Source organism: Pan troglodytes, chromosome 14 (assembly GCF_028858775.2).
Source record: "Pan troglodytes isolate AG18354 chromosome 14, NHGRI_mPanTro3-v2.0_pri, whole genome shotgun sequence".
In the NCBI taxonomy this organism is placed as follows: Eukaryota; Metazoa; Chordata; class Mammalia; order Primates; family Hominidae; genus Pan; species Pan troglodytes.
Window position 1 is genome coordinate 18,860,302 of NC_072412.2, and position 26,526 is coordinate 18,886,827.

The 26,526-nt window shown below is 44.6% G+C and overlaps 2 protein-coding genes across 10 annotated transcripts in view; one reads left to right on the forward strand and one right to left on the reverse strand.

Annotated features, from left to right (window-relative positions):
* Positions 1 to 22,919, forward strand: part of MPHOSPH8 (M-phase phosphoprotein 8) — a 67,308-nt gene extending 44,389 nt beyond the window's left edge. The window contains exons 7-15 of one of the 2 annotated variants that reach the window (XM_009426674.5): positions 8,466 to 8,591; positions 8,672 to 8,760; positions 11,175 to 11,315; positions 12,525 to 12,611; positions 15,908 to 16,062; positions 17,862 to 18,016; positions 19,720 to 19,847; positions 20,688 to 20,771; positions 21,316 to 22,919. In XM_009426674.5, coding sequence (XP_009424949.1) covers positions 8,466 to 8,591; positions 8,672 to 8,760; positions 11,175 to 11,315; positions 12,525 to 12,611; positions 15,908 to 16,062; positions 17,862 to 18,016; positions 19,720 to 19,847; positions 20,688 to 20,771; positions 21,316 to 21,357 — 1,007 coding nt within the window. In that variant the 3' untranslated portion in view covers positions 21,358 to 22,919. Of the gene's footprint in view, positions 1 to 8,465; positions 8,592 to 8,671; positions 8,761 to 11,174; positions 11,316 to 12,524; positions 12,612 to 15,907; positions 16,063 to 17,861; positions 18,017 to 19,719; positions 19,848 to 20,687; positions 20,901 to 21,315 lie in introns of those variants that run through there. The other variant, XM_054664833.2, reaches the window with a different exon arrangement.
* The window catches only part of PSPC1 (paraspeckle component 1), a 109,391-nt gene continuing 103,551 nt past the window's right edge, over positions 20,687 to 26,526 (reverse strand). For 3 of the 8 annotated variants that reach the window (XR_008538647.2, XR_008538642.2, XR_010150605.1), the window contains one exon: positions 24,846 to 25,110. The gene's annotated coding sequence lies outside the window, so the exon portion shown is untranslated. Of the gene's footprint in view, positions 25,111 to 26,526 lie in introns of all 8 variants that reach the window. The other 5 variants (XR_008538650.2, XR_008538643.2, XR_008538646.2 and 2 more) reach the window with 4 other exon arrangements.

Consider the following 26,526-nt stretch of genomic DNA (forward strand, 5'->3'; position numbering starts at 1 on the left):
CCCCATTTTATATCTTACTATTTAATAGATTTCTTTCAGGAAATTATCAAATATAAACTTATTTGTATTTTACCCTTTTAATGTTGTAGCAAATAACACTAAATAAGATTATATTATAAATGCTGTCCTGAGGACATTGGAACTGGTCAAGAAGAAGAATACAGACTACAGTAGTGGTGGGGAGGAGGAGTGCTAAAAAGTGTACATACGTGTTTATAACGAGGACCTAATAAATCAGAGAGGTTAGTCTAATCAAACTTTGTATAATTTGTGAATCTTGAGAAACAGTTGAGAATTGAAAAATTCGGAATATATGACAGACTAGATCGCCTGGGAAACCCTTATACTACAAAAATGACTATATCTTGGATACCGAGGGAAAATGTGCTTTTGGATATATTGCTGAGCTTGCAGGAAATTAGGGTAATTTCTGGTACCAGTGGGCAAGGAGGAAGAGGTAGGTCGCCCAGAGGGCAGATGCCAAATAGTAACACTGCTGTTGAGATACCAGGCAGTAAAAAACCAATACAGTAGGGGAACATCAGTAAAGCCAGAAGTGGATTCCTGGTTTTCTATAAAATAAGCCTCTGACACAGTTTGTTGAGAACAAAAGAAACACATGAAAAAGAGGTACAATTACAGGTTGTGTACAGATTTAAAAGATGAAAGAATTCTATGAGCAATTTCTTACCAGTTGATTTGAAAACTAGCTAGGCGGCCAGGCACAGTGGCCTGTAGTCCCAGCACTTTGGGAGGTTGAGGCAGGTGGATTGCCTGAGCTCAGGAGTTGGAGACCAGCTTGGGCGACACAGTGAAACCCCATCTCTACTAAAATACAAAAACTTAGCTGGGCGTGGCAGTGTGCACCTGTATTCCCAGCTACTCAGGAGGCTGAGGCAGGAGAATTGCTTGAACCTGGGAAGCAGAGGTTGCAGTGAGCTGAAATCACACCACAACACTCCAGCTTGGGTGACACAGTGAGACTCCACCTCCAAAAAAAAAAAAAAGAAAACTGGCTAGGCATGGTGGCATGTGCCTATAGTCACAGCTACTCTGGAGGCGAGGCAGGAGGATCAATAAGCCCAGGAGTTTGAGGCTATATAATGCTAAGATTGTACCTGTGGATAGCCACTGTACTCCATCCTGGTCAACATAGCAAGACTTCATCTCTAAAATTGAAAAAGAGGTTTGAAAACTGAATGACATGGAAAAATTCCTTGGGAAAAAAATAATGAGACTGATCCAAAAAAGACTGAATAGTCACAACTGTTAAAGAACATGAGGGCTGGGCACGGCGGCTCAAGCCTGTAATCCCAGCACTTTGGGAGGCCGAGGCAGGCAGATCACAAGGTCACGAGTTCGAGACCAGCCTGGACAACATGCTGAAACCCGGTCTCTACTAAAAATACAAAAAAAATTAGCTGGGCATGGTGGTGCGTGCCTGCAGTCCCAGCTACTCGGGAAGCTGAGGCAGGAGAATCGCTTGAACCCAGGAGGCAGAGGTTGTGGTGAGCCAAGATCACGTCACTGCACCCCAGCCTGGGCAACAGTGCGAGTCTCCATCTCAAAATAAAAAAAGAACATGAAATACGGGATTGCTGGCAAGATGGCCAAATAGGAACAGCTCCATTCCGCAATTCTCAGCGAGATTGACACAGAAAGCAGGTGATTTCTGCATTTCCAACTGAGGTACCCGGTTCATCTCATTTGGACTGGTTGGACAGTGGGTGCAGCCTACGGAGGGTGAGCCAAAGCAGGGTCGGGCGTTGCCTCACCCGGGAAATGCAGGGGGTTGGGGAACTCCCTCCCCTAGCCAAGGGAATCCCTGAGGGACTGTGCCATGAGGAACGGTGCACTCTGGCCCAGATACTGTGCTTCTCCCATGGTCTTCGCAACTCACAGACCAGGAGATTCCCTCTGGTGGCTATGCCGCCAAGGCCCTGGATTTGAAGCACAAAACTGGGTGGCTGTTTGGGCCGACACTGAGCTAGCTGCAGGAGTTTTTTTTCCATACCCCAGTGGCACCTGGAATGCCAGCGAGACAAAACCGTTCACTCCTCTGGAAAGGGGGCTGAAGCCAGGGAGCCAAGTGGTCTGGCTTGGCGGGTCCCACCCCCACAGAGTTCAGCAAGCTAAGATCCACTGGCTTGAAATTCTCGCTGCCAGCACAGCAGTCTGAGATCAATCTGGGCCACTTGAGCTTGGTGGGAGGAGGGGTATCCGCCATTGCTGAGGCTTGAGTAGGTGGTTTTACCCTCATAGTGTAAGCAAAGCCTCCGGGATGTTCGAACTGGGAGGAGCGCACCGTAGCTCAGCAAGGCTGCTGTGGCCAGACTGCCTCTCTAGATTCCTCCTCTCTGGGCAGGGCATCTCTGGAAAAAAGGCAGCAGCCACAGTCAGGGTCTTATAGATAAAACCCCCATCTCCCTGGGACAGAGCAACTCGGGGAAGGGGCGGCTGTGGGCGCAGCTTCAGCAGACTTAAACGTCCCTGCCTCACGGCTCTGAAGAGAGCAGTGGATCTCCCAGCACAGCATTTGAGCTCTGCTAAGGGTCAGACTGCCTCCTCAAGTGGGTCCCTGACCCCCATGTCTCCTGACTGGGAGATACCTCCCAGTAGGGGCCAACAGACGCCTCATACAGGAGAGCTCCGGCTGGCATCTGGCGGGTTCCCCTCTGGGACGAAGCTTCCAGAGGAAGGAACAGGCAGCAATCTTTGCTGTTCTGCAGCTTCCGCTGGTGATACCCAGGCAAACAGAGTCTGGAGTGGGCCTCCAGCAAACCCGCAGCAGAGGTGCCTGTTAGAAGGAAAACTAACAAACAGAAAGGAATAGCATCAACATTAACAAAAAGGATGTCCACTCAGACACCCCATCTAAAAGTCACCAACATCAAAGACCAAAGGTAGATAACTCCACAAAGATGGGGAGAAACCAGTGCAAAAAGTCTGAAAATTGCAAAAACCAGAACACCTCTTCTCCAAAGGATCACAACTCCTCGCCAAGGGAACAAAACTGGGCGGAGAATGAGTTTGACGAATTGACAGAAGTAGGCTTCAGAAGGTGGGTAATAAACTCCTCTGAGCTAAAAGAGCATGTTCTAACCCAATGCAAGGAAGCTAAGAACCTTGAGAAAAGGTTAGAGGAATTGCTGACTAGAATAACCAGTTTAGGGAAGAACAGAAATGACCTGATGGAGCTGAAAACACAGCACGAGAACTTCATGAAGCATACACAAGTATCAATAACCAAATCGGTAAGCGGAAGAAAGGATATCAGAGATTGAAGATCAACTTAATGAAATAAAGCGAGAAGACAAGATTAGAGGAAAAAGAATGAAAAGGAATGAACAAAGCCTCCAAGAAATATGGAACTATGTGAAAAGACCAAATCTACGTTTAATTAGTGTACGTGAAAGTGACGAGGAGGATGGAACCAAGTTGGAAAACACTCTTCAGAGTATTATCCAGGAGAACCTCCCCAACCTAGCAAGACAGGCCAACATTCAAATTCAGGAAATACAGAGAGCAGCACTAAGATACTCCTCAAGAAGAGCATCCCCAAGACGTAATCATCAGATTCACCAAGGTTGAAATGAAGGAAAAAATGTTAAGGGCAGTCAGAGAGAAAAGTCGGGTTACCCACAAAGGGAAGCCTGTCAGACTAACATCATTCTCAGCGAACTAACACAAGAACAGAAAACTAAACACTACATGTTCTCACTCATAAGTGGTAGTTGAACAAGGAGAACACATGGACCCAGGGAGGGGAACATCACACACCAGGGCCTGTCAGGGGGTAGGGGGCTCCGGGAGGGATAGCATTAGGAGAAACACCTGATGTAGATGACAGGTTGAGGGGTGCAGCAAACTGCCATGGCACGTGTATGCCTATGTAACAGACCTGCACGCTCTGCACATGTACCCCAGAACTTAAAGTATAAATAATAAAAAAAAGAACGTGGAATAATAAAAACAGCCTCATAAATTTAACACCAAGCCAGATGGGTTTCTCAAACCAAAGGCTACCAAACTTATAAAAGTCGTTCTAAAAATAGACAAAGAATGCTAATGCTAACTTATTCTGGGAGACCATCATAACTTCAGTACCAAAACCAGACAAAAACTATATATAAGAAAAGGCCGGGCGCAGTGGCTCATGCCTGTATTCCCAGCACTTTGGGAGGCCGAGGCGGGTGAATCACCTGAGGTCGGGAGTTGGAGACCAGCCTTACCAACATGGAAAAACCCTCTCTCTACTAAAAATACAAAATTAGCTGGATGTGGTGGCAAATGCCTGTAATCCCAGCTACTCAGGAAGTTGAGGCAGGAGAATCGCTTGAACCCAGGAGGCAGAGGTTTCAGTGAGCTGAGATGAAACCATTGCAATCCAGTCTGGGCAACAAGAACGACACACCATCTCAAGAAAAGAAAAATGACAGGCCAAGCTCACTAAACGAAGTCACATGCAAAATCCCCCACAAAATATTAGCAAATTTAATCTGGCCCTGTTTTAAAAAAAAATCTCATGATCACGTTGGGTTTTTCCTACAAATTGTAAAGGAGAAATTGATTTAATAGCATTCTTGATTAAAAAGTAAAAACAAATTATGAATAAAGGGAGCTTTCTCGATTGATAAAGGACATTAAACCTTTAGCAACATAAGCCAGGCGTGGTGGCTCACACCTACAATCTTAACACTTTGGGAGCTGAAATGAGAGGATCACTTGAGCCCAGGAGTTCAAGACTAGCCTGGGAAAACAAGACCCTGTCTGTACAAAAAATTTAAAAAGCTGGGTGTGGTACTATTTGCCTATAGCCTCAGCTACTTGGATGGCTGAGACAGGAGGACCACTTGAGCCCGGAAGTTCGAGGATGCAGTGAGCCATGATAACACCACTGTACTCCAGCCTGGGTAACAGAGTGAGACCCTGTCTCAAAAACACCACCACCACCACCACCACCACCACCACCACCAAAAAACCCTTTAGCAGCATGAGTTATAATGGTGAAACATTGGAAACATTGATTTGATTTGATTTTTTATAGAGATGGGTTTCACCATGTTTCCCAGGCTGGTCTTGAACTCCTGGGTTCCAGTGATCCACTTGCCTCAGCCTCCCAGTGTGCTGGAACTACAGGCATGAGCCACCATGACTGGCCAGAAACATTGATTTTAAACCAGGAATAATACAAGGATGCCTTCTGTCAACACTTTTATTCAACATTATACTAAGGTCTACTCAGTACAGTAAGACAAAGAAATAAAAAAGGCATAGGCATTGGAAAGGAACGGGGAGGGGAAATAGCTGTCACCCAGGCGGGATGCCTCACACCTATAATCCCAGTGCTTTGAGAGGCCAAGCAGATCGCTGGAGCTCAGAAGTTTTGAGACCAGCCTGGGCAACATGGTGAAACTCCACTTCTACAAAAAATACAAAATTAGGCGCATGCCTGTAATCCCAGCTATTTGGGAGGCTAAGGCAGGATAATCGCTTAAATCCGGGAAGGTGGAGGTTACGGTGAGACGAGATCGCGCCATTGTACTCCAGCCTGGGCAACAAGAGCAAAACTCCGTCTCAACAACAACGTAATAAAATAAAATAAGCCAGGCAGGATGGCACATACCTGTAGTCCCAGCTACTCAGGAGGCTAAGGTAGGAGGACCATTTGAGCCCAGGAGGCAGAGATTGTAGTGAGCTAAAATCGTGCCACTGCACTTCAGCCTGGACGACAGAGCAAGACAGTTGTCAAAAAAAAAAAAAAAAAAAAGCTGTCGTCATCAGATTCATATTAAAAACCTAAAATCTACAAATAAATTATTAGAAGTATTAAAAATTTAGCAAGGTGACTGGATGTAAGATCAGTGACAAAAGCCAATTTTCTTTTTTAAACCTATATACATTTCTACATAAATAATAAATGTATTTTTTAAAAGATACAGTTTTCAGGCCGGGTGCGGTGGCTCACACCTATAATCCCAGCACATTGGGAGGCCGAGGCGGGTGGCTCATTTGAGGTCAGGATTTTGAGACCAGCCTGGCCAACATGGTGAAACCCCGTCTCTACTAAAAATACAAAAATTAGCTGGGCGTGGTGGCACATGTCTGTAATCCCAGCTACTCAGGAGGCTGAGGCAGGAGAATCACTTCAACCGGGAAGGCGGAGGTTGCAGTGAGCTGAGATCGTGCCATCGCACTCCAGCCTGGGGGACAAGAGTGAGACTTTCTTTCAAAAATAAAAAATAAAAACATACAGTTTTCAATAGCAACACATTTAAAAGATTTAAAAGATTGCTTAGAATATTGTTCATAAAAGATGGGCCAGGCGCGGTGGCTCACGCCTGTAATCCTGGGAGACTGTGGAGGGTGGATCACTTGAGGTCAGGAGTTCGAGGCCAGCCCGGCCAACATGGTGAAACCCCGTCTCTACTAAAAATACAAAAATTAGCCGGTTGTGGTGGCACACGCCTGTGGTCCCAGCTACTCAGGAGGCTGAGGCAGGAGAATTGCTTGAACCCAGGAGGTGGAGGTTGCAGTGAGCTGAGATAGTGCCACTGCACTCCAGCCTGGGCAACAGCACAAAACTCTGTCTCAAAAAAAAAAAAAAAAAAAGGCCTGTATGGAGAAAATTTTAAAGATTTCTTGATTGCTTGAAAGTTACTAAAATGTATATATGCCATTTTTATTAGAAAACAGTTTTAGGGTCCAGGCACGGTGGTTCACGCCTGTAATCCTAGCAGTTTGGGAGGCTGAGGCAGGCAGATCATTTGAGGTCAGAAGTTCGAGACCAGCCTGGCTAACATGTTGAAACCCCATCTCTACTACAAAATACAAAAATTAGCCAGGGAAAATTTTTTTTGCATGAGCAAAAAAATAGCTTTTTTTTTTTTTGCGCTTGAGCAAAACATAGCTCATGCAATTTCAGCTACTCAGGAGGCCAAGGCACAGAAATCACATGAACCTGGGAGGTGGAGGTTGCAGTGAGCCGAGATGGCGCCACTGCACTCCAGCCTGGGGACAGAGCAAGACTCCGTCTCAAAAAAAAAAAAGAAAAGAAAATCAAGCATATCAGGTCCAGAGGCAAGACCCATACTTGTCAGGAATGAACATGGGTTTTGAACCAGTTTGCTTTGTTAGAGACCACAATCTGAGCTGCAGCTCAGCCTTTCCAGTGGTTCTGGTCTAGGCATGCTCTCTGTTCTTACAGCAGTCCTGTGAGTTTGGTGGTATTATCTCAGTTCATAAAGACCTCATCTGTTCTGCTTCCACAATCTTTCCACATTGCTTCCTCAGTGGTGGGATGGGTCATGGGGCATAGCAGGTGGGGGCTTCATGGGGGACTCAGACACCTGAATAAGAAGACTGGCTCTGCCACTCACTGCTGTGTGTCTCTGAGCAAACCCTGGAGCCTCTCCCAGCCTCTCTCATCTGTAACATGTCTCCCCTTACAGGTTATTGTGTATGGAGGAAATAAATCCATTCATGTAAATACGTTAACATGTCTTATGATTGCTAGTGGCTTTCACTATTACCATTGCTGATAGACCTGGGATGCTGCACCAGGATGGACAGCCCAAAGGCTGTGCTGTTTCTCTGCTGTCAGCTCTCAGAGTTAGCAGAAGTGTTAGTTTGAGTTGAGGGCTTTGGAAAAGTTCTTCATTTATTGCATATGTTTTACAAACTTTTTTTCTGTGGTCAGGCCATCTGCCTAACATCATCTATATAGTTTGAGGAACTGGTTTCAGGTGAAAATCCTTTAACTCTACCATCAAGTAGTTCTGTTTTTCACTTGTAAAAAAAGCACATAACCATTGTGAATTACTCCCAAATGAGCTGCACTGAAGTCTGTGATTGATTGCAGTGGTGATAAAGGCTGAACACATGCGTCCTCAGTGTTCCCGTGCCTGTAGGTCCTGTCGGGGAAGACTCTAGCAATACCTCACGGGGGTGGGTGTGGGCCAGGGCACTGGGAGCAGGAGGCTTCCAGACGTAGGGGCCTGTGGGAGTCTGGAAGGATCCATAAGCAGTGCCTTTGACTCACATGCTGGGATAGCTCACATGCTGAGAATGGCTTTATCTGTACATGGTTGGAAGCAGCGTATGTCCAAGAAGAATGGTGTAAGGGAGAAGAGTAACATTAGAATTGCATTTCCTCTTACCAGATCCCCGATCCCTCCTTCCTTAGAGCTACTTAGTCTTAAAATTCCTCCTTTGCTATTTTACAATGACAGCTTACCTATTTATCTTTATGCCTTCAGAGTACCATGGCTTCTAAATGTGTATCGTTCATATTACTTCCCAAAGAAAATTGGGGATTTTATCAATTAAAAGACCCCATTATACAATGACTTGTGTTAAAAGTGTACATAAAGCTTTGGTTAAGACACCACAAATTTCATAAACAACATTGTGGGTTTTTTATACTTCAGACAAATGTATGTTAACAAGGCTATTGTGTGTTCCAGATGGCAGGCAGCAGATTCTGAGTTTGGGCATGGACCTGCAGTTGGAATGGATGAAGTTAGAAGATTTCCAAAAGCACCTTGATGGGAAAGATGAGAATTTTGCTGCAACAGATGCAATTCCAAGTAGTGAGTAGTTTTGGAAATATTGAAATCCCTTTCACAAATCTAGATTTATAAAATCTAACTTATTTTTTCTTTCATTTTAGATGTGTTAAGGGATGCTGTGAAAAATGGGGATTATATTACTGTAAAAGTTGCACTTAATTCAAATGAAGAATATAACCTGGACCAAGAGGTAATATGTCGTTGAAAAATCTCATGAAAGGAAAATGGAAAGTAACACTTGAAAGAATTCAGTTTAACTTTTCATTTATTTTAATTACAAAAGGCTGGGCGTGGTGGTGCACACCTGTAATCCCAGCACTTTGGGAGGCCGAGGCAGGAGGATTGCTTGAGCCCAGGAATTCAAGACCAGCCTGGGCTCCATGGTGAAACCCCAACTCTACAAAAAATACAAAAATTAGCTGGACATGGTGGTGTACACCTTTGGTCCCAGTTACTTGGGTGGCTGAGGTGACAGGATCACCTGAGCCTGGGAGGTCAAGGCTGTGGTAAGTGGAGATCACACCACTGCACCCCAGCCTGGGCAACAGAGCAAGACTCCCATCTCAAAAAAATAATAATAATAATGCACGTTCACTTTGTAAAATAAAAAAATTGTAGAACCCTATAAATGTACAATTATAGTCCCTTTAATTCCAACCCCCTCCCCTCTAAAAGTGATGGTTTGGTTTGGTTATGGTCTACCTGTTTTGTATGTGGTTTACCCTCTGCCACTCTTGAGAGCGTAGAGTGAGACCATTTTCCTGTAGCCATTTGTGTTTCTTTGATGGTTGTCCCATTTACAACAATGGTCCATCTCTCCTGTTGTAGCTGGGGATTTTTCATACTGATACGTATGGATTTTTTTTTTTTTTTTTTTTTTTTTTTTGAGACAGTGTCTCGCTCTGTTGCCCAGGCTGGAGTGCAGTGGTGTGATCTCAGCTCACTGCAAGCTCCGCCTCCTGGGTTCACGCCATTCTCCTGCCTCAGCCTCCCGAGTAGCTGGACTACAGTCGCCTGCCACCTCGCCCGGCTAATTTTTTGTATTTTTTTTTTTTTTAGTAGAGACGGGGTTTCACCATGTTAGCCAGGATGGTCTCGATCTCCTGACCTTGTGATCTGCCTGCCTCCGCCTCCCAAAGTGCTGGGATTACAGGCGTGAGCCACCGCGCCCGGCCACGTATGGATTTTTTAATGGAAGCATATTGACCCTTTCTCCCTAGATTTTAGGTTTGTGTTTGAGTCTTGTATTGCTTGAAGATTTTTAGTTTTAGGCAGTCATATCTGTCGATCTTTTACATTTATGGCTTTTGGGTATCTTGTCTTGCTTAGAAAATATTTTTATATTCTTTAGTTTTTTAGCTTAGCTGTGGATTTTTTAGGTTTAATCCTTTGGGATTACAATTCACAAAATTATTGGGATTTTGATTAAAATTGCATGAAATAATATAGATTGAGAATTGACATTTACTTTTTGCATCTTCTGTCTAGGAACATGGTAATTCTACATTCACTCAGCTCTTCATTTATATCCTTAAGCAAAGTTCTGTGGGTTTTTTCATTCATATAGACGTTGCACATTTCCTATAGATGTATGCCTATATGTTTTATAATGGTCATTAGAGTCTTTTTTCATTTACATTTTGTTTTCTAACTGGTTATTGCTTGTCGATGGTAAAGCTATGGATGTCTTTGTACACATAAGTGTGTGTAACTCCAGTCATTTAATGAAATTCTTATAGTTTTTAAGTTACTTGTTTTGGATTTTCTAGGTAGAAAATTTGATCGTATGCCCCCCAAAAATTCACTGTTCATTTTGTATGGTGCAAACTTTTCATGTGCCTTTAGGATTTAATACACAAAACAAAAAGAAGATACAAAAATGAGAGCTGGGCGTGGTGGCATGCACCTGTAATCCCATCTACTTGAGGCTGTGGCAGGAGGAGTGCTTGAGCCCAGGAGTTTGAGACCAGCCTGGGCTGACATAGCAACACCCTGTCACAATAAAAAAGAAAGAAAGAAAAACAACACCAACAAAACAAATTGAAGCATTCCTTGGAGATATCGTGGGTTTGGTTCCAGACTGTTGGAATAAAGCGAGTCACACAAATTTGTTGGTTTCCTGGTGCATATAAAATTTAGGTTTACACTATACTGTAGTCTAAATGTGAATAGCATTACATCTTTTAAAAAACCTATATATCTTAATTTACAACACTTTGTTGCTAAAAAATGCTGACACAACAACACAAAATGAGCACATGCTGTGGGGTAATGATGTGAATAAACGTGCTTGTGGCAGGGTTACCACAAACCTTCGCTTTGTAAAAAACACAGTCCCTGTGAAGTGCAGTAAAGCAAAGCTCAGTGAAACAAGGTAGGCCTATAGAGGAAAGTTGTAAAATTTTATGCAAACATTCATATGTGAAAACATACTCTAAAAGCTAGTAGCTTCTGATGGTTGGGATATTTTAGTGAAAATCCTAAGCAGATGCCTAAATCAGTGCCTATTAGTGTTTTCACACTGAAACATCTCAAGTGAGGACTTGGTTCTGAAATTGTTCTGACTAAAGATTAACACGTTTTTTATTTAACAAACCAACACAGGATTCCAGCGGAATGACACTGGTGATGCTTGCCGCCGCCGGAGGGCAGGATGACCTCCTGCGACTCCTCATCACAAAAGGCGCGAAAGTGAACGGTCGGCAGAAGAACGGGACCACTGCCCTCATTCATGCTGCGGAGAAGGTTTGTGGCTTCTCATGCATCAGTTTCAGAGCTTTCATGGTATTCCTGCCGATGGACTGAGAGGATCTCTTTGGTAGTGAAATATAGCAGTCACACGGTCACATCGCTTTTTTTTTTTTTTTTTTTTTTAGACGGAGTCTCGCTCTGTCGCCGAGGCTGGAGTGCAGTGGCACGATCTCAGTTCACTGCAAGCTCCACCTCCCGGGTTCATTCCTGCCTCAGCGTCCTGAGTAGCTGGGACTACAGGCACCTGCCACCACACCCGGCTAATTTCTTTGTATTTTTAGTAGAGATGGGGTTTCACCATGTTAGCCAGGATGGTCTCGATCTCCTGACCTCGTGATCTGCCTGCCTTGGCCTCCCAAAGTGCTGGTATTACAGGCGTGAGCCACCGCGCCCGGCTGTCACACGGTCCCATAGCTTTTTAAAAATTTATTTTTAGAAATAAGGTCTCACTCTGTCATACAGGTTGGAGTGCAGGTGGCACCATCATAACTCACTGTAGCTTCAAACTCCTGGACTCAAGCAATCCTCTCGCCTCAGCCTCCCAAGTAGCTGGGACTAAGTGTGTACCACCACACCTGGCTAATTTTAAAAATTTTTGTAAAGACATGGTCTCACTGTGTTGCCCAGCCTGGGCTCAAGTGATCCTCCTGCCTCAGTTAAAGTGCTGGGATTACAGGCATGAGCCACCGCACCCAGCTGGAGTAACTTTTTAATTTTATGTTTCAGTTGATCTGTGACATGTAATGAATGGATTTATCATCAGTAGTACATTGTAATCACATTTCAAAATGTGATTTATCTCGTTGGAAGTAATTTATATTAAAATACTCTGATTAAAGTACTAATATTAATTTTAATCTTAGATAATTAATTTTTTTGAATAAATGGTATTTGTATTCCTTTTGGTTAATAATTTAATTGAAATGTTTCCATATATTATCTTTTTAAAGGATTTATATGCAGAGGTTCTTAGGTTGGAGCTAGCGGTTCCATTCGCAGTTGCTGGCAGCACAGTGAGTGGCCACGTTTGGGCCTCTGTGGGGCGGGGTGCACCCCCGTGGCCCCACGGGAATGCTGCAGCCCGCAACCACTTGTGATAGAACCTGCTGGGTATTTTTCCTGATGACTAAAAATTTCAAAATATCTGAAAACTGTCTTTTAAATAATTTGGGAAATTAAATTTGCCTTTTTTTCTTTTCATAGAACTTTTTAACAACAGTGGCTATTCTTTTGGAAGCAGGAGCTTTTGTAAATGTCCAGCAAAGCAATGGTGAGACTGCACTGATGAAGGTAAATCCCTCCTGCAGGTCATCCCTTTCTTCACTACGTTGGCAGGTGCTCGTGTTGGCATCTGCCACTGCCAGGCACCGTGCTGGAGACTGAGAACAGAGTGGGTACCAAGACAGTCCTAGAGTCAGCCGCTTGCAGGGGAGAAGGAGAAGCGGGCTGGCAGGGTAGCAGTGAGAGCTCAGTGTGGGCAGTGGTGTGATCAGAACAGGCACAGAGAGCCATGAGGTCACAGAGAAGTGCTCCGAGCTGGGCCCTGGGGACCCTGACAATCCTTAGGGTGGATGAGGCAGGTGCCACACTGTGTCCTAAACGGCAGTCAAGTCAGCCGGGAGGGAGCACTCCGGCCGCAGCTGGAGCAGCAGGGAGGCTGCTGGCCTCGAAGGTGCAGGCCTGGGGGTGGGACGGAGTTCCTCGTGCACTCTGTGTGTTCGTCATTTTATGTTGGTGAATTTGTTGCCTCGGGCTTGTTCCTGTGTTCTGGAACGTGGTTTGCAGACAGGTTTTGAGAGAAAGGTCAGCAGTTTGGCATTTGTCTTAGGGGGCCCTGCCAGGTCTGGTTGGTTCCTCTGTGGCAATTGTGGGTTCCTGGCCCAGGATGCTGTTAGGATATAGCAGGTCCAGACACCCAGCCAGTGGTGGCCGGCTCAGCTCCCTGTGGGGACCTGTCCTCTTTCCTTCCTGGGATGCTTGGCTCCATGTAAGCCATTGAGCCAAGCAGGGGCCTGCCCACAGCGCCCATTCCAGCCGCTGTCCCCAGTAAGCAAAAGAGCACAGCCAGGCCCTGGGTCTGCAGGGCACCTGGCATCAAGTCTCACTGTGAACCCTCTTCTGATGGCCTGGACCACCTGTCCCTTGTCCTCCTGCTGCACGAGGCCCATAAACAGTCTCCTTCTGTCGCCCGGGCTGGAGTGCAGTGGCACCATCATGACTCACTGATGCCTTGGCTTCCAGAGCTCAAGTGCCTCCCTCAGCCACCCGAGTAGCTGGGACTACAGGTGCGAGCCACCACACCCAGCCATTTTTTTTCTTATTAGAGACAAGGTCTCACTGTGTTGCCCAGGCTTGTCTTGAACTCCTGGCCTCAAGCACTTTCCTTTTGGTTCATGGAAATGTTCATTTTGTTTGGGAGCCTGAGGTTTGTCTTTGTTTCCCTTCATTTGTTTCTGTGGTTGTCTTGTGTGGAGCAGAGGTGGCCTCTGCAAGCATCATCTTGGTGACAGATGACCAGGTGTACCCTGAACTGCAGCCACGCAGGTGCATTTAGAGCATGAGAGAGGTGGGTGGGCACAGAAGCCCCCTCATGCCAAGCCTTAGGGAGTTCGTCCTGAGGGCACTGGGGAGCCACAGCAAGGTTGAAGCTGAAGAAGGGTAGAATCGGATTAGAGGGTTTTCATTTGTGTATTTTAATGCTGCTTAGTACAGAAGGGGCATAGATTGAGAAGAAGATAGTTTGCAAACTTGTCAGGAGGGTCTCCAGATTATGTGAAATAACAGAAGTCTGTACTTCAGGAGTGGCAGGAGGGATGGAGTGAGTGAGGTGCCCACTTGGTAAGAGCTTGGTAACTGGAGGTGACACCTGGGCATCCCATTTCCTAAGTTGGGGCACAGCTGGCAGAGCTGGGGGAGTTGGGCGTTGGGTCGTGTAGATGTCACCTCTGTACATTTCACAGGGGCATCTAGGCTCAGGAGAGAGGTGTGGGCTGGAGATTCAGGTTTGTTGCTGTCCAGCTCTGCAACAGTGACCGTAGCCATAGGTTGAGAGTGGGGTCATCCATGGGGAATTGGAAAGGAGAAAAGGGCCATAGATGGAAAGAGCCTGCGTGGGGAGAAGCAGAGGAGGAGGAGGAAGTGGTCCACGGGCTGGCAGCACCTCCCCCACACAGCAGGCAGAAGGCAGGCGGGAGTGCCCCAGGTCAGCACCTCAGGGCCGTGTGCCTTGCTGAGGTACATGTTTTGAGCTGGGGAGTGGGGTGCAGAGGGGAGATGGCTCTGGAAGTGGGTTGGGGAGGGCGTGGCGTTTCTTCCCTGAGTGGACATGTAGCACTTATTTATTTTACTGGGTCTGAATTCAGTAGACTGCCTTTATCTGCCATGAGGTTTATTTAAGTGTTTGTTCCTGAAAAGCTGTATTTTAATTGCTTTCAGGATTTAGCATGTTGAAGTTTGAGTTTTAGAATGAGAAGATGTAAACATAGTGATTTTCAGAAATTAAAAGCCTTTTTATCTGAGGAGAAAGTGTGTAACATTGGTCCTTACCAGAGTGGGCAGGTGCAGAGGGACTGCCCTCGCCTGTCACTGCAGGCTCTGTTGGTCCCAGAAGGGCCTCTCACCCTCCCCGTGGCTGTAATGTGGGCCACTCGCTCTGTCCCGAGCCTGTCCTGGACGGCGTCCCTAACCTCTGCACTGGATGCCCAGGGTAACAACCAGAAAGGTCTCAGGCATTGCCCAGGCTCCCCTGATGGCAGAGTTCCCCCTGCCAGAAGCACTGGATGACACCGTTGTCGGGGTGGTGTGGCGGCTCCTCCTAGGGCTGCGGGAGTGCCACTGCTCCTGGAGGCTGCTCTGCAAAGTGACGCTGCTGCCCCAGCATCTGCCTCACAGGGTAGGGAGGCACAGGCACCCTTATCCTCTTTTCGCAAATGGAAACGTGCCACTCAGAAGAATTAAGGGACTTATCTGAAGTCACGTGGCTAATAAGTGACAGAGACAAGGAGACAGTCTGTCAGCTGTGCCACAGCTCCATCGTACATTTGCAGGTTCAGATTCGGATCTGTGCTTGGGTTGTCTCCTTTAAAGCAGCAGCTGGGGACGTTTCGAGGGTGTTTTGTGGTCCTGAGAGGTGTTTTTGAGATTCCTGAGACAAAGCTGTCTACAGTGAAGGCCAGGCTTACGTATCTCTGTGCCTCGCTGAGGGGCTGGCTCATGGGGGACAGCGTGGCATGGACAGAGGGCAGCAGCAGGGGACTGCTTAGCAAGGCCTGGTGTCTGTTCTGTCTTGGGACTGAAGCATCCTTTTTGAAGTTGCCCATTTCCTGAAAACTCAGTGAAGATATTAACTGAATGTAGCACACAGATTTTTATGTTGGCCCCTGAGTCAAAGATACTCCCCACTTGGCATTTAAGCAATGCTGTGTGACTCCTAACGCTGTGGCCTGACGGGCCCCAAAAGTTCTCTATCCTTCTTCCCTGGCCTGTGCCCTCTCTTCACAGAACCCCCAGGCATGTATGGAGAAGGGACCAGCACCCATGCCACAGTTTACAGCTAAGTAATTGTTACTCCTTTTTACCTGACGTAGGCCTGTAAAAGAGGAAATTCAGACATCGTACGACTCGTAATTGAATGTGGAGCTGACTGCAATATTTTGTCAAAGCACCAGAATAGTGCCCTGCACTTTGCGAAGCAGTCTAACAATGTGCTTGTGTACGACTTGCTGAAGAACCATTTAGAGACGTAAGTGAGAAGCGACTGTGCCATAGTTAAGTCCTATATCATACATCTGTTTATGTAAACATATTATAATTGGAGTGGCCTGTGTGTAACTGCTCAGAAAAACATCCAGCACAAGTCCTGATGGTTTTGTTTCCAGTAGATCACAGATTTAATAAATGGCATATGAATTATTTTTCTGCAAGTTATTTAACTCTCAGAAAATTTCAGACTTAACACTGGCCTATCTGGGAGTATTTTCCTTAAATATTAAGTATGCTCTTAATTTGGTTAGCAAAGGTTTTCTTAAAAACATTTAAACTTGGCCAGGCGCAGTGGCTCACGCTTGTAATCCTAGTACTTTGGGAGGCCGAGGCGGGTGGATCACTTAAGGTCAGGAGTTTGAGACCATCCTGGCCAACATGGTGAAACCCTGGCTCTACTAAAAATACAAAAATTAGCCGGGCGTGGTGGTGGGTACCTGTAACCCCAGCTACTCAGGATGCTGAGGCAGGAGAATCGCTTGAACCCGGGAGGCGGAGGTTGCAGTGACCTGAGATCACACCACTGCACTCCAGCCTGGGCGACAGAACAACACTCTGTTTCCGCCCCCCACCACCAAAAAAAGAAAGAAACTTTAAACATTTGTCTTTCTTTTTAATAGACTTTATTTTTTGCAACACTTTTAAGCACAGCAAAGTTGAGCGGAAGGTACAGATTTCCAAGCCTCCCCACTGCCATCCTCCCCGACTGTCGAGATCCCAGTCACCCACAGTGGGACATACAGCTGGGGAACCTACAGGGACATGGCATAATCCCCTGGAGCGCAGCATTGACATTAGGGCTCACTCGTAGTGTTACGCATTCTATGAATTTGGACAAATACATAATGACATCCATCCCTCATCACAGTGTCATACAGAATAGTTTCACTGCCTTAAAAAGCCTGTGTTTTCCACCTCTTCATCCCTCCCTCCCCCAGCCCCTGACAACCACCAGTAATTTAATTCCTTCATATTTTGCCCTTTCCAGAACAGGTGGAATCACACATTATTTGGTCTTTGCAGGTTGGCCTCTTTCATTTAGCAACAGGCATTCGAGATTCCTTCCATGTCTTGATAGTGCATTTCTGTTTAGCACTGAGTAATATTCTGTTGTTGGTTGTCAAGATTTACTAGTTTATTCAAGTTCATTCTTTTTCAAATAAATTCTCAATCATATTTTATTTTATTGCAGGTTCATACTTATAACACAGTTTAGTATTTCTATCACTTAAGAACTCTTTTGGCAACACATATCAGAAACTCGCATATATCAGACAGTAGCGAACTCAAGGCGGTGTTTATGTAGCAGGTCTCGGGTGGGCCTCTGGGACCGCGCCTGTTGAACTCAGTGCTGCTGATGGCTGCAGTCCCAACTCCTCTGGTCACACGGGGTGTTTGCATAGATCCAGCAAGTACAGTGACCCACTTTCCTGATTTGCCCAGTACTGAGGGGTTCCCCTTTCTGATTTTCCACTGATTCATTAGACAACTATGTATTAAGCATAGACTTTGTGCCAGGCACTGTTCTAAAGGCTGGGGAGATGGAAATGGCAGTGGAGGGAAGAGACTTGCCCTCTTAGAACTTCAATTCCACTGAGATGGACAACAAGACAGACACACGGGTGTCAGGTGCTGGGTGGAAGTAGAGCTGGAAAGCGGAGGCAGGCAGAGCTGCAGGTCTTTGTTTGGAAGGTTGGCCTGGGAAGCCCTCATTGGTATTCGACAGGCTTGTGGTTCTTTTCTACATTAATGTTAACACGTACTATTTTTTTTTCTTAGACTTTCAAGAGTAGCAGAAGAGACAATAAAGGATTACTTTGAAGCTCGCCTTGCTCTGCTAGAACCAGTTTTTCCAATCGCATGTCATCGACTCTGTGAGGGTCCAGATTTTTCAACAGATTTCAATTACAAACCCCCACAGAACATACCAGAAGGTAAGCCGATGCCTCCCTTCACACTTTTCTATGTGAAGTGTGACACTATATTAACAGATTTTTAGACAGAATCCTTTCTTGGAACAAAACTTTAAGGAAATTCCATTACGTGTAATAATTCTGCAGACCGGTTAACAGTAGAGCCACTCTGGTGGAAGAGACATCCAGCTGACACCCCATCCCTGTTTTAACACCCATATAGAGCATGGAAGTTAGGTCTTAATAATCATACTAGTTCTCAATGAGTTTTATTAAAATTCAGCGTCAAGATTCTAAGCCTAGAATGTTTTTTCCCTGAATTTTGTTGTTGGTAATAGTCTTTGCCCTTTGAAAAAGAAAAAAATAGTCTTGCTCCATAGTAAAGCTGAGTGGAAAGAGATGGAGAAGCCACTTTCCTCTCTAGCCTCTGCTCGACAGACCCTCTCCAGGCAGGGCTGCGGCTGGCCCTCTCTACACATGGTGCCAGGCAGACGTGGAGGCAGTGCAGTCTGCCGAGGGGAGGAAACCGGGCTCTGGCTTTTTTTGCTTAGAAACCCCTGTTCCCCATTTTGTAAATGGTTTGTATTCATTCCTGGAAAATGTATTTAAGAACATATAGCCCTGCCCCTGAAAGAGCCGTTTGTAATATCTTAGTGTTGAGAGAACTTACCAGGTTGTTGTTGTTGTTTTGAGATGGAGTCTCCCTGTGTCACCCAGGCTGCAGTGCATGGCATGATCTTGGCTCACTGCAACCTCTGCCTTCTGGCTTCAAGTGATCCGCCTGCCTCAGCCTCCCAAAGTGCTGGGATTACAGGCGTGAGCCACCGTGCGTGTTCAGTAATTTATAGTTTTGATTATTCGGGTGGACCATCTGCATTGCCAGGTATGAGTACCAGAGAACGATGCCCTGAGCTGGCCCTGGTGAACCTGAGCCCCCACTGACACCTACAACTGCTGGGCCTGCAGTTTTCTCAGCATGTGTACAATGTCTGCATCCACCAACTTTTTTTTTTTTTTTGAGGAGTCTCACACTGTTCCCCAGGCTGGAGTGCAGTGGTGCGATCTCGGCTCACTGCAACCTCCGCCTCCCGGGTTCAAGCAATTCTCCTGCCTCAACCTCCCGAGTAGCTGGAATTACAGGTGCCCACCATGATACTCAGCTAAATTTTGTGTTCTTAGTAGAGATGGGGGTTTCACCATATTGGCCAGGCTGATCTTGAACTCCTGGCCTCAAATGATCTACCTGCCTCTGCCTCCCAAAGTGCTGGGATTACAGACATGAGCCACCATGCCTGGCCAATTTTTGGTTATGTATTAATCAGAAAAATTGGAAGGGGCAAAAGGGTATGTGGAAGAAAATGGAAAACCACTCAGACCCATACCCAAAGATGCCCACCACAGGAATGTCCCTGGGACATGTGCACATTCAGCAGCAGTGTTTAAATACCAGTTAAATAACTTCAGTGTAGAAAATCATACGTAAGTCTTTTCCAGGAACTGTCAGTAGAGATTACTTGGGCAAAAGGTAAAAAGAGTTCTGTGATTGAAAAATGCCAGGTGACACAAGCTTTGAGAGGGCCAGCCTCCTCTCAGCCTCCAGGCAGAGTGGGTGATGCCTGTCTGACCAGGCCTAGCTCAGGGGCCCGCTTCCATCTGGTGTTGAGTGTTCCTCTGGGGACTGAAGGTTGCATTTGAAGTAATTCACACACATCTCCCATTTTCAGGCTCTGGCATCCTGCTGTTTATCTTCCATGCAAACTTTTTGGGTAAAGAAGTTATTGCTCGGCTCTGTGGACCGTGTAGTGTACAAGCTGTAGTTCTGAATGATAAATTTCAGCTTCCTGTTTTTCTGGTAAGATACTCTGTATTTCACTACTGAAAAGTACATTCTTCTAATCAAAAGCACAGATGACTTAATTTTAAATTTCTGTGTCTTAATAAAATATAAGCATTCAGAAAACGATCCAGTAATAGTGGTTGGGAATGAGGCAATACCCATAAAGTAAAATTATCCTAAGTTTTGTCAGTAGGAATTTTTCCTGCTTATTTTTTGCCTTAAATTGTGCTCACCATACTGTCTTAGGGCCAGCATTGTTCTGAATATAAATACTTAATGATCTCAAAGATTCTTTGTACATAATTATTTTGCCACTGTTAGAATTATTTCCTTGGACTGAATTAAGCAAAATTTGCTAGATACAGACATTTTAACACTTGTACTGTATATTGCTGGGGGCATTCTAATCCAATTTCCCAGATTGATTCTGTCATTTGTATATTTTTAATAAATCAAGGGAAAAATAAATCACTTTTTTTTTTTTGAAGACAGGGTCTCGCTATGTTGTCCAGGCTGGAGTGCAGTGGCGTGGATTACAGCTCACTGGAGTCTTGACTTCCCAGGCACAAGCAATCCTCCCACCTTAGCCTCCTAACTACCTGGGACTAAAAATGCATGCCACCACATCCGGCTAATTTTTTGTATTTTTTGTAGAGATGGGGTTTCACCACGTTGGCCAGGCTGGTCTCAAACTTCTGGGCTCAAGCGATTGTCCGCCTTGGCCTCCTCCACAACATCTTGACTTATGAAATAAAAAATTAAACTTATTTATGATTCTTTTACATCATTGGTGTTTTAAGGGCTTCTGGTGTAAGTTTGAAAACACTGACTTTTTTTTTTCTCTTTCCATTGTAGGACAGTCATTTTGTTTACTCATTCAGCCCTGTTGCAGGTCCCAATAAACTCTTCATAAGGTTGACAGAAGCACCCTCTGCCAAGGTGACAGTCCTTTCTTCACATTTAGTGTCACTACTCAAGTTGTTGCTCCAGATTACTTTATCAACATTAGAAAAAAAATTCCAAGAATCCTGGTGTACCTGTCCTAGAGACAGGCACTCCCTAGGGTAGTGATGCTAGGTGCACCCTCTCTCAGTTTACAATGTGTTAGACATAATAATGCGGCAGGAAAAGGACTAGGTTGCAGCTGAGAAAGATGCCTCTCTAGAGGATGGAGCCATCTGAATCATGATCTAGGCCTTGGTATGGAATTGCCAAATGTATGTCTTTAGGCCGGTCCCTAACCTCTCTTGTATGAAAGGAAGCTGGACAAAATAGTCTCTCTAATAAAACAGTAATATAAAATTGTAAGCACTTGGAATTATTTCTTGAATTAAAATGGCAATGATCTAACAATGTAAATTGATAAGCAACTTGAAAATATTGCCAAATAATAGAAGCAAATCTTGGCCATTTGTGGGTTTTTTCTTGTAAGAAAGGGGAAATCTGGATCTGTACTGACACCTGCGTTCTTTTCTTTCAACAGGTTAAGTTGCTAATAGGTGCATACAGAGTGCAGCTGCAGTGACCAAACAGAAGGGACTGGGCGGAGTTCTCTTCAGACCGATTCCTATACTCTCTTTGACAGCAGTTTGGAATTCTTCTAGCACATCTATGTAAAGTTTTGTCTGTAAACCTCTTGCAGTTAAGCCTGTTGTCTGTTGTAGTCTGTAAGATGCGACATAGCTGTGTCTGTGCCAGTATGCCGGAATCTCAGTGCAGTGTCCAGACTGCGTATTTCAGTTTTTCCACAATGTGGATAGTACATATGAGGATTATTTAAGAAAATTAAAGACTTCACTTTCTTTTTTCTGGAGACGGAGTTTCGCTCTTGTTGCCCAGGCTGGAGTGCAATGGTGCGATCTCGGCTCACTGCAAGCTCTGCCTCCTGGGTTCAAGTGATTCTCCTGCCTCAGCCTCCTCAGTAGCTGGGATTACAGGCACCCGCCACGGCACCCAGCTAATTTTGTATTTTTAGTAGAGATGGGGTTTATCCATGTTGGTCAGGCTGGTCTTGAACTCCTGACCTCAGGTGATTCGCCCGCCTCGGCCTCCCAAAGTGCTTGGATTACAGGCATGAGCCACTGCACCCAGCAAGAGTTATTTTCTTAACTTGAAATTTTCTACTAGCCCTGGTGAACTTCTGTGCTTAAAAAAAAAAAAAAAAAGGAAAAATTCAGCTCTAAAACATTTGCTTACAGCAAGGGAGCCATGTTATATTCAAGTTACCCAAGCACCAAATAAAGTGTGGGTTTGCTGCCCTTCAAAGGGTTGGGAGGCCTGATCTTTTTCTAGTAGACAGTTGCCACACATTCCCCAAGCACAAAAGGTGGAGATGGCAGTCACTTTGTAAATGTGCTGTAGTCACTTATCATCTTTTCAAAGGGTAACAAGAGAATCTAAGATGTAGTAAGAATGTAAACCAGTACACTATGAGACCTAAAAGAGAGTATTAAATGTGAACTTTTAGCAGAGCGTGGTGGCTCACACCTATAATCCCAGCGCTTTGGAGGCTGAGGTTGGAGGATTGCTTAAGTCCAGGAGTTCAAGACCAGCCTGGGTAACATGGGGTGGAACAAGCCTGTAGTCCCAGATACTCAGGAGGCTGAGGTGAAAGGATTGCTTGAGCCAGGGAGGTCAAGGCTGCAGTGAGCCGTGAAAGGCCACTGCACTCCAGCCTGGGTGACAGAATGAGACCTTGTCTCCAAAAAAAAAAAAAAGTTTCTTGGAATCTATATGGTTGTTTTTTTTTTTTTTTGAAAAGCCAGACCTTGTGCCCTTGTTTTGAACACCGACTGGGAAGATGGGGCTTAGGTAACAGCCAAGCCTGGCTGTCAGCTGTGTGGGAGCCACCACCCTCTCTGGGAAGAGTTCCTGCTTCTGTATGGCAAGCATAAATCAAGCTCAGTCTGGGTTATGGAGAAGTTGAAAATTGTTTTGTTCCTCATTAGTTTATAATTGTATGAAATACGATTTTAATGAAAACTTTTCAGAATTCACGTTTGTGTAGATATTTCAGAGAACCATTTTTACTTTACATCCTAAAACTGCCTTTTCCTATGGTTTTGTCAATAAAACACTATGATGTTGGTCTGTTTCCTTTTATATCTCAAGTCTCAAAACTTTAAAAGACAGTAGATATTTGTGGTTTTCTAGCTAAATGAGGGCCAAGATTGGACTTTTTCAACTAAATTGATTCATGTAGTATATCTGATTTCATAGCTTTCTGGGGGAAAAGGGAGGATTTGAGTTAGCAGCAGTGCAGGTCAGGAGCAGTAAAGAAGACAGTAGGAGGAGTCCAACTACAGATGTGAATGAACAGCCTCAGAGGAACACATGAGAAGGTGACCTGCTGTTTATCAGCAAGGCAGGGCTCTCTCTCTCAGATACAAACCAAATAGGAATCGTCAAATAGTTCAAATTATCCGGGGGAAAAAGCCTGAGCAATGATCCCTCTGGAAAACAAAGCAGTTCTCAGGCAGTACCTTACCAAAAGGTTTATTATAACGTTTAGAAGAAGTACAGGTCAAGGCCCAGGGCAACCTTGTGTAGTGCAGTTCAAGTGTACGCAGCACAGCTTATGTGACTGAGGACACAGGCCTAGTCATGTCCGGATCTCCTAGTCTTTTCCCCTGGAAAGCTACGAAGTCAGATATGGTACTAGTACATGATTCAGTTCGTGGCCTAGGACATAGGTGATCTCAGGACTAAGATCACCACAGATGGGATGCATGGCTGTGGCCAGACTCGCATCATGGCCTCTGCCATTATTCCTTTCCACTGTCTACTTGGGTAAGGACAACATAACTTGGCTATTCAATTAACTTACCAGCGGCAGCACTCAAATCTAGTTGGCTGTAATGGCTGTAGCAGAAAGTACATTCCACGTCCTTTTGTCTGTTCTGCCAAAATAAATAGGGATTCTGATAATGTTGAATAACTACAATTAGATATGAGGAGTTTGGTTTCAGTCCAGAAATAGAAAAACTATTCCATTTTTATACACTATCCTCGCAAGTAAATCCTGTATTGATTCTTAAATGTGGAGAATCTTACTCAGTAGAATGATCAGGAGAGTCTATTTGAAGCTCAGGTGCTACTTCTGAGTGAGTTCCGCTTGTACTGCATTGTATGCATTATACTGGGTAGCTTTGAAAGTGAAGCACCCTCCCAAACGAAGCTGACTGTTAATGAGAATATACTAGTGCTGGCCAGGCTTATAAGGCACTCAGCATGTGAACCAGGGGCCTGATGAAGCACACACCATGAAAGGCTGGATTGGATGCCCAGAATGAAAACAGTGGAGCTCAAGGAGGATGATTAGCAAAACAAGGAAAAGCAGGAGACATAGACTATGAAAAACCTGGGTCACAAAATGACAAAGGCTAAAGAAGTTCGAAATGTTTACTATTTCATGCAGTTAACATGTTTCAAAGCTTTAAGTCTGAAGTTTTAGACTTATCCCAAATCCTTGCTAAGTCAAGACCACTATGGAATTCACACTGCTTTCTATAGACTTCCACTGACTTGCAGCTAATGGTCCTTACACAGCAAAGCTGGGATTTCTAGACGTCTCCTTCCAGGTTCGGAAAAGCCTCACTAGGAAAGTGGCAAGACTGTGAAGACAATGAAGGTTCAGAATTCAGTCAAATGGAAACAAGATCAGGAAACAAGATCAAGGACTCATCTGTCCGCCTGGCACCACTTTAGTTTTGAAGGTGACGCCACCACGCATCCCCGCAGCACACCTTCCTGTGCCGACTCCCGCTATTTGCTTGCCTGAGCCAGTTCATGCTTCAGTAAGAACGATTTTTCTCCCAACAATGCCAGTTTTCTTATTCCCAATTTTGAGAGTTGACCCAAAATTGTGGGCTATGAGGGATGGTTTTTAAAACCCCTCTAATGGTTCCCAGGCACAGAGCGTTGAAAAGGAGGGATTTCTTGGCTATTCTGAATTTGTGCGTTGCTGCCATACTACTTCCCAACACGAACCAGCAAGACCACCACACCAAGGAGTGGGTAACATCTTGATTTAATTTACAAATAAAAAGCCAAAACCCTCGATGCAAAGGAAAACTGCAGTTTACACTTATTCTGGAGATCATTTTTAACCACAGAAAATGTGCCCCTGTAGCATGTTTTTAAATGGCAAGTGCTATGATTGCCCAGACATCCATAAACTGCTTGTATGGAGTAAGAAATTCATAAATGAAGTAAGATTTGTTTTCTGTCTTGTTTCTCCTAGGTCACGAACAGGATATTTCCCACAAAATGTTTTGACCTGGAAAAGAGACAAGAGTCTTCACTAGTAAACAGGATCTAATCTCCATAGTATATTTTTCTAAAGAAACAAGAGCTTTCAGTCCTAAAGTAATTTGCTAGACTAGAATCACTGACCAGCAGACCTAAATTCAAGCTTCAATATTAAGATTGTTGATGGAGGAAACTGTCATGGAAATGGCAATTTCTTAACTCTTTATAATAAAAGCAGATTCAATGTCACAAGAATTAAATATTTGGCCTTTTAATAATTTTACTTTCTTTACATGTTTCTGGAGTGAACCTCGGTTACTTTTCACTGACTTTGTTAGAAAGCAAAATCTATAAAAGGAGTTACTTTAACTGAAGTAACAGTATTCACATATTTTAACCAAAATTTTAAAATCCTAAAGTTCCAATGACAAATCTACCTGATAAGCTTATAGAATCTCTCTCCCCTTCTCTCTCTGAAGGCCACAGAATGCCACAGGCTTGATCTATGCCACAGACAGCTTATGTACACAATTTTTTTTCCTTTCCCATATATTTCCTTACCCATATATGAGATTCGTTCTTTGGATTTTCAGATACCTACATAATACAGCAATTTGAAAGTTTAATTTTAATAAAATCTCCATAGACTAGAAAATTATTCTCTAGTTTCCATCCTCAAAATTTCTGTTGCATAGACTGAGGGTGTGGCTTGAGAATGTGCATTCTGAAGCTCCCAGATGGCGATGCTGCTGGTCTAGGCCTGAGAACCAAAGCCTGAGATTTAACTTTCTAGAGCTGGGTACAGTATGCAAAACAGCTGTCACATTTTTGTGCTGCATGAGGTGTCAGATACTTTGAAAAGGTATAATTTCTCAAAACTACAGAATACATCAGTGCATCTCAAACCAAGTGCACACAAATCCTAGAAAGAAACGTCTTCATTAGTACACAGGACCTAATCTTCACAGTTAAAACGGACTTTTTGACTTGCAGGACTCTGTGTCCTGTGTGGGAGACACTTCATTTCCAAGAAGCTCTCAGGCAACACTGTCACTCCTAGTCCCCAGAACCACTTGTAGCAGCAAGAATAAGACACAATAATGTTTAGTATCACCAGACAAAAGCTAGAAAAGACATACACTTAATACTTTCTGGATCTATTAGGATGACAATGTACCCATGGGAATTTTGTCATAAAGACTGCATTAATGTTTCAATAATATTTTAAGAGTGACATAACAAAAGAACCGAAAAATTGTGACCCCTCTCCGAAAAAGTAAAAAGCAGAGGAGTAGGAATGGATCCATTTTTAAGATTACATATTTTCTGGCCGGGCGCAGTGGCTCACGCCTCTAATCCCAGCACTTTGGGAGGCCGAGGCGGGTGGATCACAAAGTCAGGAGATCGAGACCATCCTGGCTAACACAGTGAAACCCTGTCTCTA